At 40.2% G+C, this 14,485-nt stretch overlaps 1 protein-coding gene across 2 annotated transcripts in view; it reads right to left on the reverse strand.

Annotated features, from left to right (window-relative positions):
* The window catches only part of EHHADH (enoyl-CoA hydratase and 3-hydroxyacyl CoA dehydrogenase), a 48,791-nt gene that overhangs the window by 5,584 nt on the left and 28,722 nt on the right, over nucleotides 1-14,485 (reverse strand). For both annotated transcript variants that reach the window (XM_047876225.1, XM_047876226.1), the window contains exon 6: nucleotides 4,810-5,151. In XM_047876225.1, the coding sequence (XP_047732181.1) occupies nucleotides 4,810-5,151 (342 nt within the window). The remainder of the gene's footprint in view (nucleotides 1-4,809; nucleotides 5,152-14,485) is intronic.

Below are 14,485 nucleotides of genomic sequence, written 5' to 3' on the forward strand. Positions count from 1 at the left end.
AGGTAAGTGATATCTCAGAACTGACAACAGAGCAGGGAAGGAAAGGCAACTTCTGAAGGTATAGTTCTTTTTTTTTCTAATGTTTTATTTATTTATTTGTGAGGGAGAGAGAGTGAGCACCTGAGTGGGGGAGGGGCAGAGACAGAGAAGGAGACAGAGAATCAGAAGCAGGTTCCAGGCTCCAAGCCATCAGTGCAGAGCCCAACGTCGGGCTCCAAGCCATCAGTGCAGAGCCCAACTCACACACCAGAAGATCATGGCCTAATCCAAAGTCGGATGCTTAACCAAATGAGCCACCCGGGTGGCCCAATAGAGTTCAGTTCTTCAGAGCTCATCTCTTAGAGATCTGCTAAATGACCTTTGGCTACAAATCCACTCATAATCCAAATCATAAATGCTTTTTGTAAGTGTCCTAGCCATAATTTTAGATTCTCTTTAGCTCGATGATAAACTGACACAGATCATTTAATCACTGAAACCAAAACATACATGAAAACACAATATGTATTTCTTTTTAAAAAGTTCTTAGCTCCTAATTTTTCTTTTCACAAACTTGTGTCTCCAGGATCTCACAAACAAAGGGCTGAAAAGCCAAGCTTTTCACTGTTGGGAATTACCTTTTCAAAGGTACATATTATATTGATATTGACTTTAGTTTACTAATTTTTCCTCATTAAACACATATAGACAGGAGCAAGGAGTCCTGCTTCCCTAACAACCTATTGTCTTTAACTGCCATGGAATTAAATCTGGTCAAGAACCTCTTCTTTTGACAGAAGTAAATAAAGAATAAGGGCTGCTTTCACTACTGGTTCTGCAGTTCTAGTCCACTGCAGTCTCCTCCCCTTTTGATGGCTTTGAGAGTGCCCAGCCCTGTTCTGAGAAGCCTGGAATGGGCTCGTGGAAGTACACAGTTGGGGTTTTGCCAGAGGGGAGAGTGAAAGGGTGGTAAGTCATGGAGTGTTTGAAGTCACTGACAAGAGCGTGGCTGACATGATGACCCTGGCAATGAAATCTGAATGGACAAGAAAGTCAAGATAAGGGGAGCTGATCAAGGAACGGATGCAGTTGGAATAACCAACTAAAAGATGTGGGAAGATACAAGGTTGTGGGGTAAAGGTTGGATTTGGAATTTCAGAGGTGGAGGAATATTCAGGGTAAAGACAAGACCCATGGTAAAGGCATGAGTAGGGGTCATGGAATTGAAGTATATGAACATTACTGGATCTGAGGAGGCAAAGGCACCTGGAAGGAACAGGACTGGATGCATTGTCCACACGGATGATGAAGACAATCAGGATGGCAGCTGGATTTGGGAGAAAGTGGATAACTGTGAGCCAGGTACCAGAATTTTCAGCCAAGTGGAGGTGGGGGTGGGGGGCGCAATACAGTAATGAGGAGGGACAGAACGATAAGAGCAGATGGCAGAGCTACAGAGGAGTGTCTTGAAAGAGATAATGGTCTGAGAAGGGAATTGGGAAGTGCCACTGGGGCTCCTGGGCCGTGAAAGAAGCAGTAGCATTCTCCTGAGAGGGGTGCCCAGAGTAAGCAAGGTTTCAGGCAGGAGACAGACAAGGAGTCATTAGTGAAGCAGAAGAGGCTGTAGGAGCGTTCCAGAGGGCACTGGGTACAGTGGGAGGCTGAGTCACAATGAACAAGTACAGGGCAGTATGGGGACAGACATGAAGAAGGGGGAGATGACCAAACTCTCACTTTATTTGTATCCAAGTTATCATCTATGTATTTTAAATGCTTTTTCTTCAAAAAATTTTTTTAATGTTTATTTATTTTTGAGAGAGAGAGAGAGTGCAAGCAGGTGAGAGGTAGAAAGAGAGGGAGACACAGAATCTGAAACAGGCTCTCAGCTCTGAGCTTTCAGCAGAGAGTCCAACATGGGGCTTGAATTCACAAACTGTTGAGATCAGGAGCACAGCCGAAGTCAGACATTCAACCAACTGAGCCACGCAAGTGCCCCTTAAATGCTTTTACAAATATTTTTCTGAACAATATGGGGTACACTTAAAAAAAACAACTTCAGGGGCACCTAGGTGGCTCAGTCAGTTAAGCGCTCAACTCTTCATTTTGGCTCAAATCATGATCTCACAGTTTGTGAGATTGAGCTCAAATCATGATCTCACAAACTGTAAGATTGAGCCCTGCATCGGGCTCTCCACTCATAGCACAGAGCCTGCTTAGGATTCTCTTTCTCCCTCTCTCTCTGCCCTTCCCCAGCTCTTTCCCCCCCTCTCTGACTCAAAATAAATAAACAAACTCAAAAACAAAAACCGAAGCAAAACAACTTCAGACTTTTAGACATTTCATGTCAGACATGAATTTAGAATCTTTTTATAAAGGCTCGCAACAAGGAACTAGGGAAACTCTCAAACAATGATTGACCAACACAATACTGATATATTTCACCTTTGCAATTGTATTGCATTAATTATTCTTGGCGTGAAGGAATATAGAGAAGAAGAAACAGGTTAAGTGCACATCAACTAGGAATAAATATTGGTGGTGCTGAAAAAGCACAAAAAAAAGGAACATTCATAGTTCTCTGTCTCACTCTCTCTATCCACCTTGTTTAAAAACTGTAACTGGGGGGTGTCTGGGTAGCTCAGTCAGTTAAGTGTCCAACTCTTGATTTCAGCCCAGGTCAGGATCTTATGGTTCATGGGATTGAGTCCCATGTTAGGTCCTGTGCTGACAGCATGGAGCCTGCTTGGGATTCTTTCTCTCCCTCTCTCTCTGCCCCTCCCCTACTGTGAACATGTGCTTCTTGCTCTCTTTCTCAAAATAAATAAATAAGCATTAAAAAAAGTCAAAAGTGAGCAGAGTGCAGACTGCAAGGAGCACAGTGTGACTGATACAATAGGCCAAGAAGATGTTGAGCGGGCTCTTTTCCTCCAAACTGGGTTGGTGCTGGACAGCTGCGTGAGGGTTAAGAAAGCTGACACTTTCAAGAAACTATGGACTTCCTCCCCCAGAAGACTGTACATAAGCTGACACATATAACATTTTGCTTACCATTTCCGGGGGTTTAAAATCCACCAGAGACCCTTTATCCAATATGTCATTTGCAAATATCTTCTCCTATTCCATCAGTTGCCTTTTAGTTGGTTGTTTCCTTTGCAGTCCAGAAGCTTTTTATCTTGATGAAGTCCCAACAGTTAATTTTTGTGATGGAATAGGAAAAGGTATTTGCAAATGACATATTGGATAAAGGGTTAGTACCCAAAATCTATAAAGAACTTACCAAACTCAACACCTGAAAAAACAAATAATCCAGTGAAGAAATGGGCAGAAGACATGAAGAGACACTTCCCCAAAGAAGACATCCAGATGGCCAACAGACACATGAAAAGATGCTCAACATCGCTCATCATCAGGGAAATACAAATCAAAACCACCTTGCAACACCACCTCACACCAGTTACAGTAGCTAAAATTAACAACTCAGGCAACAAGAGATGTTGGCGAGGATGTGGAGAAACGGGAAGCCTCTTACACTGTTGGTGGGAATGCAAACTGGTGCAGCCACTCTGGAAAACAGTGTGCAGGTTCCTCAAAAAATGAAAAATAGAATTACCCTATGACCCAGCAATAGCACTACTAGAAGTTTATCCAAAGGATATAGAAGTATCGATTCATAGGGACACATGTACCCCACTGTTTGTAGCAGCACTTTCAACAATAGCCAAATTATGGAAAGAGCCCAAATGTCCGTCAACTGATGAATGGATAAAGAAGATGTGGTTTATATATATCATGGAATACTACTTGGCAATGAGAAAGAATGAAATCTTGCCATTTGCAACAAGGTGGATGAAACTCAAGGGTATTATGCTAAGTGAAATAAGTCAGTCAGAGAAAGACAGATATCCTATGTTTTTACTCATATGTGGAATTTGAGAACCTTAACAGACCATGGGGGACGGGAAGGGGAAAAATAGTTTCAAAGAGAGAGGGAGGCAAACCATATGAGACTCTTAAATACAGAGAACAAACTGAGGGTTGATGGGGGCAGGGCAGGAGAGAGGGGAAAATGGATGATGGGCATTGAGGGATGAAGCATTTGCTGGGATGAGCTCTGGTGTTGTATATAAGCGATCAATCATGGGAATCTACTCCCGAAGCCAAGAGCACACTGTATACACTGTATGCTAGCTAACTTGACAATAAATTATATTTAAAAAAATAAAAATAAAATCCACCAAAGACCATTCTTGGGTCAAGACTAAGAGCAAAGGAAGATTAGGAAAGTGGCACAAAGAAGCTAATCAGAGGGCTAGCTTCTGAGGAAAGAAGACGTTTTGTTTGGGAAAATCGCTGAGGGAAAAATTAAGGTCACTGTTTCAGGGTGCATAGAGATTTGAGGAGAATGATGTTGAATGACGAGAAGTGAATGGACCCAGGGACCAGAAAGGCAGAGCCTTCATTCCAAATACCTAGCTATAAGAGTGACAGACCATACCTTGAAATGTGGCAGAAGTAATAACCATTGTTGGGAAACCCAGGAGTGAGAGATTCATGCAGGGAAGAGGAGGGGATGAGTAAAAAATGCCCAGAGTCTGGAGTTAGACCGAATGTAGACCCTTACACCGCCTGTGTTTAGCTTACTGTTGAGAAGGTTGGTGTCTCTAGGCCTCACATGTAAAATGAAGATAATTCATGGGCTGGGGTGCAAAATAAGTTAGCTACGCAAGTAACGTGTTTAGCATAGAGTCTGATACCCAGTGGCCCTAAGCAAATGGTATCACTTTATATGTGCAGATTTGGAAAATAACTTTAACCACACTACGTTCTTACCGACAACACCAACTGAGGAGATGGGCCGTGGTGACACCGTTTTCCAGGATGCTCCAGAGGGAGCTGACCACTTATTTGCCTTCCTCTCAGCAAAGAAAGCATATTGCAGGGCTTGAGCCTGCCCTGATTTCTGAAGGTACATAAACAGCTCCTCTTCCTTCTTGATGCCCACCTCATAGGGATACTGTACAGCAGCCTGGACTGCACGGACACAAGTCTCCTGAGAAAGGCACCCAGGATGCTGCTTCCGCATCTTCAAAAGGGCTTCGCTGAAAATTTCGTCCATGTTGGGCAAGCTCTGAATTGGCTTGTTGCAGAGTCTACGGGATTCTAGAGATTGACCTTCCAGAAATAAGAAAGATAATCACATCTTTGGAAATGTTACTTGTACCAAGGGAATATGAGCAAATAATAACAACAATAATAATAATATAACCTTTTTCAAATTCAAAATACAAAATTAAATGCTATTCATCAAAATACTTAACGTAACACTAATATCAAAATATCTGTTATCTTTGCACCTTAGTCCTGCAAGATAGAATTCAACAGATTCAAAGTAATTTTCAAGTTACCTAATTTCGGCATAAAAATTGCATTTTCCTTCTGTTCCAAAACCGAGACAGTGTTATAGTAGATGAAATATTAAACTCTCCGTAGGTTTCAGGAAAATATTTCTGAGTTAAGAATATTTTAAATCCAAAATAATCTTAACTCTGTTCCTAACAGTAACAAAAATTTAAAAACACCTAGAAAAGAAGGCAGTGCTATATTGGTGCAAGGAGAGACATACAAATCAGTGGAAGAGAACTGAGTGTTCAAAATTTAATCCTGACAATGAGAGCCAACTGATTTTCAACACAGGTGCCAAAACAATTCAAGTGAAGTAAGGAGAGTTTTTTCGATAAATGGTGCTGAAATAACTGGATAGCTACATGCAAAAAAAATAAAAAATAAAAAATAAATGGATCCTTACCTAGAACCATATACAAAAATTAACTCACAGTGGATCATAAACCTACATTGAAGAGCTAAAACTATAAAAATTCCTAGAAGAAAACAGAAAAGCTTCAGGACCTCGGGTTAGGCAAAGTATTCTTAGCATAATCCATGAAAGAAAAAAATCAATAAACTGAACTTCATCAAAATTAAAGACATTGCACTTCAAAGAACACCATAAAGAAAAAGAAATGATTGGGGCGCTTGGGTGGCTCGGTCAGTTGAGCATCCGACTTGGGCTCAGGTCATGATCTCACAGCTTGTGCGTTCGAGTCCTGCGTCGGGCTCTGTGCCGACAGCTCAGAGCCTGGAGCCTGCTTTGGATTCTGGGTCTCCCTCTCTCTCTACGCCTCCTCCGCTTATGCTCTGTCTCTCTCTGTCTCAAAAATAAATAAACATTAAAAAAGAAAAAGAAATGATAAGCCATAGACTGGGAGAAAATATTTGTATGGCAGGCAGAGTAATGCCCCCCTCCCCATGTCTACTTCCTAATCCCTAGAACCTATGAGTATGTAACCTTACATGGCAAAGGGACTCTACAGATATGATGAATGTTAAAGAACTTGAGATGTGGAGATTATCCTTTATTGTCTAGATGTTCCCAACCTAATCACATGAGTCCTTAAAAGAGGAGACCCTTTCCCAGCTATGTGGAGAGAGACACTGGTGAGGAGGAAAGGTAAGAGAGACACAGCATGGGGAAGATTTGACCTGTTGGTGATGAAGTGGCTTTGAAGGTGGAGGTAAGAGGCCAAGAATCAGGGAACTCAGTGGCCTCTAAGCCATTCATTTCAACTTACAACCAGCAAGAACTTGGAGATGTTGGTCCTATAACACAAGACACTGAATTGTGCCAACAACCTGACTGAGCAGGAAACAGATTTTCCCCTAAAGCTTCCAGAAAGGAGTACAGCTGCAGATACTGGATTTTAGGCCAGTGAAAACCTCCCACCACACTTCTGACCTATAGATCTGTAAGATAATAAAAATTGGTGTTGTTTAAACTGCGAAACTTGCAGTAATTGTTATCAACAGAAGACTAGTATGATTTACAAATCAAATATCTAATGAAGTATTTGTATCCAGAGTATTTAAAGAATTCTTGTCTCTCAATAGTAAGAAGGCAAACAACTCAATTTTCTAAATGGGCAAAATTTTGAGGGATATTTCACCAAAGAGGATATATGAATGGCTAATACATATGTGAAGAGGTATTCAATATCATCAGTCATTAAGGAAATGCAAATTCAAACCACAGTGATAAAAAACAAACAAACCATAGTGAATGTGGTAGGTAGTCTCTAAGTAATGTCATTTTTGAGATTAAGTTACAAAAAGACTGGCTTCAGTCTCATTCACCCTCTCTTGCTCTCTCACCTGTTCATTCTAATGGAAGCCAGCTGCCATATGTGAACTGCCCTTTGGGGAAGCTCATGTGGCAAAGAACTGAAGGAGACCTTCAGCCAACAGCCAACGAGGAACAGGGCCAACACACCCTATGGGACTGAATCTTACTAACAACTACTTGAATGAATTTGGAAGCAGATTCTCCCCCATTCAAGCCTTGAGGTAAAAAGAGCCAGAGGCAATACCTTGAATGCAATCTTTTGTGAAACCCTAAACCAGAGGACCAAGCTAACCACATCTACATTCCTGACCCACAGAAACTGCCAAATAATAAATGTTTGATTTTAAGCAGTTACATTTGGGGGTAATGTGTTATGTAGCTAGAGAGAACTAATATAGACCCACTAGAATGACTACTATCAAAAAGACATCACTACCAAATGTCGGTGATGATGTGGAGTAACTGAAATCCTCAGACATTACTTGTGAAAATCTAAAACAGTATACCTACTTTAAAAAGTCTCGTAATTTTTAAAAAGATAAACTTATTGTTCAACTGAGCAACTTCACTCCTAGGAATCTACCTAAGAAAAATGAAAACATATTTCCACATAAAACTTGTATATAAATATCCATAATAGGATTATTCATAATAGCTCATCAACTGATGAATGGATGAAAAAAATGATGTGGTATAGCTATACATTAGAATACTATTCAGCAATCAAAATACTATCAGCAAACTACTGATACATGCTACAATTCAAATGAGCCTCACAACATTATGCAAACTGAAGGAAGCCAGATACAAAAAATTACATATCATATGATGCCATTCACAGTAAATGTCCAAAAAGGCAAATCTATAGAGACAGAAAGATCAGTGGTTGCCTAAGGCCAGGGGTAGGAGGGGGGTAAGCTGCAAAAAGACCTGAGGGAAATTTTGGGGGTAATGACAAGTCCTAAAACTGATACATGGCGATGGTTGTGCAACTTTATAAAGTGAATTATGCATCACTAAAGCTGTTTTTAAAAATGCCTAGAAATGAATTTATCAAGAAATATACAAGACCTTTAAGAATGTAACTATACCATTTTATTGAAGAACATATAATAAGACCTTAATAAAGACAGACTCATGTTTCTGGATATAAACATTTAATAGCATGAAAATATAAATATTTTCCATATATATTATATATGAATTTCTCATTAGAACCCTTGTGGTTCTGTATTAAAAAAAATAATAACTCAACAGGGGCACCTGGCTAGCTAGCCAGTAGAGCATGTAACTCTTGCTCTCAGGATCGTAAGTCTGAGCCCCACGGGGGTCATGGTGCCTACTTGAAATAATAATATTAATAAAAATAAAAATAATTTGGGGTGCCTGAGTGGCTCAGTTGGTTAAGCATCCGACTTCAACTCAGGTCATGATCTCTCTGTGAGTTCGAGCCCCGAGTCAGGCTCTGTGCTCACAGCTCAGTGCCTGGAGCCTGCTTTGGATTCCGTGTCTCCCCCTCTCTCTGCCCCTCCCACACTCACACTCTGTCTCTCTCTGCCTCTCAAAAATGAATAAATGCTAAAAAAAAAAAATTAAAAAAACTCAACAGAATGATTCTAAAGTTTGCATAAAAGAATAAATGTGTATGAAAACATTACATGTTATATATTAGAATATACTTACATAAAATTCCTAAAAACCTGTTATGTCCTGTTATAATGTTATCAGTCATAATTTTAACATGTATGTCACAGAAATAACCAAATTCTCTTGTCACCTGCAATATAATAAACTCTCTTGTCAACTGCATTATAAGAAACACATTATCAGATCTTGAAATAAAAAGAATAAACGTGTAACATATTACGAAAACTGTTGTCTAAACCACTATACCAGAGACTTTTTTTTAAAAAGTGCTACCAACTCTTCAAGGATACACCATTATATCAAGAAGGTACACTTCAGTTAATTAGACAGAAAACCTACCAGGTCTTATAAAGCAGTTTCACCATAAAAAGGTATATGAACGTGAACCTGTCTGGCATTGGTGTGTTATTATGTGTGCAGGGGAGAGTGAGTAAGATTTGGATTTAACCATGTACGCATGTAAATTTATCTGTGAGGCATTGTATAATCTCAAAAAAATTTTTTTAACCTAGGAGGCAACAATACTTCTTTAATGCATGATTACTAAGTAGAATTGAAAATAATGGATTTTTAAATTAATGCTTTCCCATATGATGTTAATAACAGGATTCAGGAAAGGAGGGGAAGACAGTGGATAGCATATGGTCCCTGTTTGCCCTGCTATTGTTGGAAGGACATGAACTCTACCCAACAGGTTTCCAATTATTTGCTCAATTATGCAATGTATTAGCCTGATCCTCAACTTATAGGAAGGCAAGCTTAGCAGAGAAGGATGGAGACCTTTCCAGGGCCTACAGTTGATTTAATTCCCGATGGCCCAAAAGGAAGACAGGAACGGTCAGTGGGGAGAGGAGGGAGAAGGGCCAAGTATGTGGAGGACAAGTGGAGGAGGAAAGGGGGCTGAGCTGTCAGTGTTATAGCACAAACAGGCAGCTGGGGCAGTCTGTGCCAGGGACAGGTATGATATTTTCAGTGTGTTTCTTACACACTTGGTAGTTTTAAAGTCTTGGTAATTTTAAATTCACTTAGCTGTACCTACATAGTCTGAGCGCTGGATCTCTGTCCTTGTGACCCTACCAGTGTTCCCGTCTCATTAGGACTGACTCCAACACCATAGTACTCATCAGAGTTATCCAAGAAATTTAAGCAGTTCAGATGCCCATGCCCCACTGCAGGCTCAGTTAAGAATATTTAAGGGTGGGGGGTGCCTGGGTGGCTCAGTCAGTTAAGCATCCGACTTCAGCTCAGGTCACAATCTCACAGTTCATGAGTTCGAGCCCCACGTCAGGCTCTGTGCCGACAGCTCAGAACTTGGAGCCTGCTTCGGATTCTGTGTCTCCCTCTCTCTCTCTGTCCCTCCCCTGCTCACATTCTATCTCTCTCTCAAAAAATAAATAAACATTAAAAATTTTTTGAAAAAAAAAAAGAATATTTAAGGGTGGGGCCTACACATGAATATTTTTTTTATTTTATTTTTTTCAACATTTATTTGTTTTTGGGACAGAGAGAGACAGAGCATGAACGGGGGGGGGGGGGGGGCAGAGAGAGAGGGAGACACAGAATCGGAAACAGGTTCCAGGCTCTGAGCCATCAGCCCAGAGCCTGACGTGGGGCTCGAACTCACGGACCGCGAGATCGTGACCTGGCTGAAATCGGACGCTTAACCGACTGCGCCACCCAGGCGCCCCATTTATATTTTTAAAAATTCAACACTTGATTTTGAGATGTAGCCTCTGGAAAGTCCAGGAGTAGAGCATTAGGTCAGCCATTGCGTATCCAAGATGGCTGCAGTTCCTGGCAAACTTTGCCCCGGGCCAGAAACTGAAAAGGAAAGAAAGAAAAAAGAGGGAGAGAGAAGAAAAAAGAAAAGCATGCTTAGTGGTGTGCAGTAATTACTGCAGTAATTATTGCTGATCAGCATAATGCTGTTATCCTGGGGATACTCAGAATCTCTCAGACTGCAGATGGGCATTCTGGGAACTACCATGGCACTCGTCCAGACCAGTCTAGGGCCAAGCTGAGCACATCCACTGGAGAGTTTTGGATCAGGGCGCAAATATGGATGCTTTTTCCCTGCTCAATTTCCTCTCTCTTTCTTGCTGTAACTATAAAGGAAGCTATTATCTTACAAATTTGTTCTATTAGAACAAAATATCTTCAGGATTTCCCCTTTGGGTCTACAGGTGTGGTGTTTTCAGTGTGTGTTTCTGTACACCTGGTTGTTTGAAAATCCTGGTCGTTTTAAACTCACTCAGCTGTGCCTACATAGTAAGAGAGGCAAGTATGGGCAGGACAGCACCAGCATTTGCTGCCCAGGAAAATGGGAGGGGAGGAACTAATTAGTGATTCAAATATGCTTATAATTGAATTATTTCCTTGACCCATTCACATTTTTTCCCTTAATTCTTTGAGGTATTCTAAGGCAGAAGAATATTCAAGTTGTGATAAAAAAAAAAAAAAAGCAAATCACCCTCCTAAAGGAAAAATAAAGGAGTGATTATTTTCCCTCTTTTCTTTCCGGGAAACTGACAGAAAGATATTCTCCGCCTAGTTTAAAGAGAGACACAACATGCAAGTTACAGAAATGGTTACCTAAGACATAAAGGACTGACTCCTCCAATTCTGACAAACAGTAAGCTGTGTTTGTCACAGAAGCTCTGCAAAGGACAGACAGAACCACTGCACTTTTCCAGTCTTACAGGAGGTCACCCTCAGAACTTGGGTATCACAGAAAAAGGAAGCTCCATTTAGACATGTGCTTCAGCCGTCTATGTGAGGCAGGGTCACTCTGCTCTTGTGAGACATGTGTATATAAATGTTCACAGAGAGCAAAAAAAATTACAAAAAGCAGAAGATAAAATGGAGAAAAAGGCGATGAAACCAGGTAAGATTTGTTTAAAGTCACAAAATTGAAATGAATAAACAGACCAAAGTCTTTAGGCAGAATTAGAATCGCTAAAAATGGCTAACACGGTGCAGTAACAGTAACAGAACCAGGATTCATTACAGGGACAAAAACAGCATTAGGTTCCTGGGTTGAGGCCCCCAGCTGGATGTCCCCTGTGCTCATCTTTGAATAACAGCACACACTTTCAGCTTCACACCAGAAGCATGCACATGGGAACAGGGAATTCTTACTCACTCTGGAAATAAGCAGGCTGTTGGCCAAATGCAAGTGCAAATAAATAGCATTTTACAGGACCCTCTCTTCCCCAGTTTAGCAAAGCAATCTGGTTTGGCCAAGTAATTTGGAATTGCTCTGCTAAATCCATTGCACTGCACTGCAGTAGTCTGAGAAGCTTCATATAACAAGAGCATTAAGATGCCTGAAGCTAATTAACTTTCACAGTCAACTCTCCAGGATGCACGTTAAGTTTGCAGAGAAATTTGCAGCTACTTCCCAAATCATATTTTTAGATATATGCTAACCTCCTATATTCCCCTCCCACCCATAACTGGTTCCAAACTGCTGATTGTAACGTTGACCATTGGAAATTGAAACTAAAGAAATTCCTTAATGGTTTCCATGTTATTATTTTTAAATCAACGTTTCACCAGGGAAAGTGGGGGTGGGGTGAGGGTGGGAGCGTGGGGTGTGAGTTGCCAAGATGGAGTGGGAATAAGCTGTATTAGTGAAATAGTTTTACAAATGGGAAAGGAGAACTCAATCATTTCACATGTATTTTAAAAATTGAGATATAAATCACATACCATAAAAGTCACCATTTTAAAGTTTACACTTCAGTGGTTTTTCTCATACTCACAAATACCTATTATAAAATATAAATATATGTTTATAAAAGATTTTTGTGGAGCCTCTCTTTCAAGTCAATCCACCATTTTTGTTCTGGCAAATAACAACATACTAATAGCTATATTTAAAAGCAAACAAAGACCCAAAAGAAGAAAAAGAAGAGGAGGAGGAGGAGGAGGAGGAGGAGGGGAAAGCCTGGAACAAAAAGAAAGGAAAAACACAAGACCTTAAATGAAAGTGAAAGGCAAAATAAATAAGCCTCTCTAAGCTATGCATTTTGTAAGATAATGAATGGCAAATGTACATACAATTCTTTCAAGTAGTCCTTTGTTGATTTGCACTATTTCTCTACCTTGTATCTCTGGCATTTACCTATTACAGCAGCAGCAAGGAATCATAGGCTTCCAAACAGTGGAACTCATTCTAAAAACAACAGCAACAAATAGTAAAATTCCCAGAGTTTTCCATGGGATTCTAAGCCTTAATCCCCAAAAGACACACAGTGGAGCTGCCCAGGTTGTAGCAAGAACCAAAAACTGGAGCTCAACCATTGGAGCCTGGGAGGTCTCAGAACAGGATCTGAAACCAGCTAATTTTATTGAATCTTTTCCTTTTATTGATAAAGCCCAAAAAGCTAATTTACTAAGATCGATAGAAGATTGAGACTATATCATCCAGGTCTCCTGACTTCCTGTCCTGAGCTCATTTCTCTACAGAGAAATGCACCTCTTCCTGCATCTCCTCCACACTGGCCAGGCATCCATTTTTCCTCTGGGTAAATTTAATGACTCAGATATTAGGAAAAGATAAGCCTTTTAAAAAAAAAAATCAAAAGTCTTCGTTACCTACTACCCAGTGATAAAAATTCATTACCTATCACAACCAGTGATAAAAATTTCTTGGTTTAGTTCCTCATGCAAATATGCACATGAAGACATAAACACACACATTTGTTCAATTTCCTACCTGGCTTTTTTTTTTTTTTCAACGTTTATTTATTTTGGGGACAGAGAGAGACAGAGCATGAATGGGGGAGGGGCAGAGAGAGAGGGAGACACAGAATCGGAAACAGGCTCCAGGCCCTGAGCCATCAGCCCAGAGCCTGACGTGGGGCTCAAACTCCCGGACCGCGAGATCGTGACCTGGCTGAAGTCGGACGCTTAACCGACTGCGCCACCCAGGCGCCCCGTGGCTGTTTTCTACTTAGCATTACATGTAAGCATTTTCCCAAGTTCTTCAAATTTCTTAAAAACTGGAAGTTTTAATGGCTGATTAGTTTGCTTCATTGACATCTATCATCTTTTATGTAACTAATCCCCTAAAATTAAATTAGGTTTTTGAGTTGTTTCCAGTATTTTACGATGATAAACTTCAGTGGGTATCACTGTACACAAATCTTCGTATACTTCTGTGATTATTTCTTTATGATAACTTCCTAAGAATAGAAATACTAAGTCAAGAGATGTGAGCAAGTCTCAGTACCTAACTGCCAAATTGCCTTTAGGTGAGATGTATTACAAGCAGTATAATAAGAGCTTGTCTAAGCTCAATCTCACCATATTATTTTTCTTTTCCAATTTGCTTGGCAAAAATTAGCATCTTCCAGTTCACTAGTGAATTTTTCATTACCCATCAAGTTTAAAAAGCATTTAAGAACCAAATATATACTTACTATACAACTCAGTAGCATTATTCTTAGGTATTTACCCAAGAGAAAGGTAAATATGTCTACAAAGACTTGTGTGGGTCCAAAGTGAAAACAACCTAAATGTCCATCAACTAATAAATGGGATAAGCAACGTGAGGGACATCCATACTATGGAATGAATGCTATTAGGTAATAAAAAAAAATGAAATATTATTACATGAAACAACCTGGATGAATACCAAAGACATTATGTTACGTGAAAGGAGTCACACATGACAGA

Source organism: Prionailurus viverrinus, chromosome C2 (genome assembly GCF_022837055.1).
Source record: "Prionailurus viverrinus isolate Anna chromosome C2, UM_Priviv_1.0, whole genome shotgun sequence".
Classification (NCBI taxonomy): domain Eukaryota; kingdom Metazoa; phylum Chordata; class Mammalia; order Carnivora; family Felidae; genus Prionailurus; species Prionailurus viverrinus.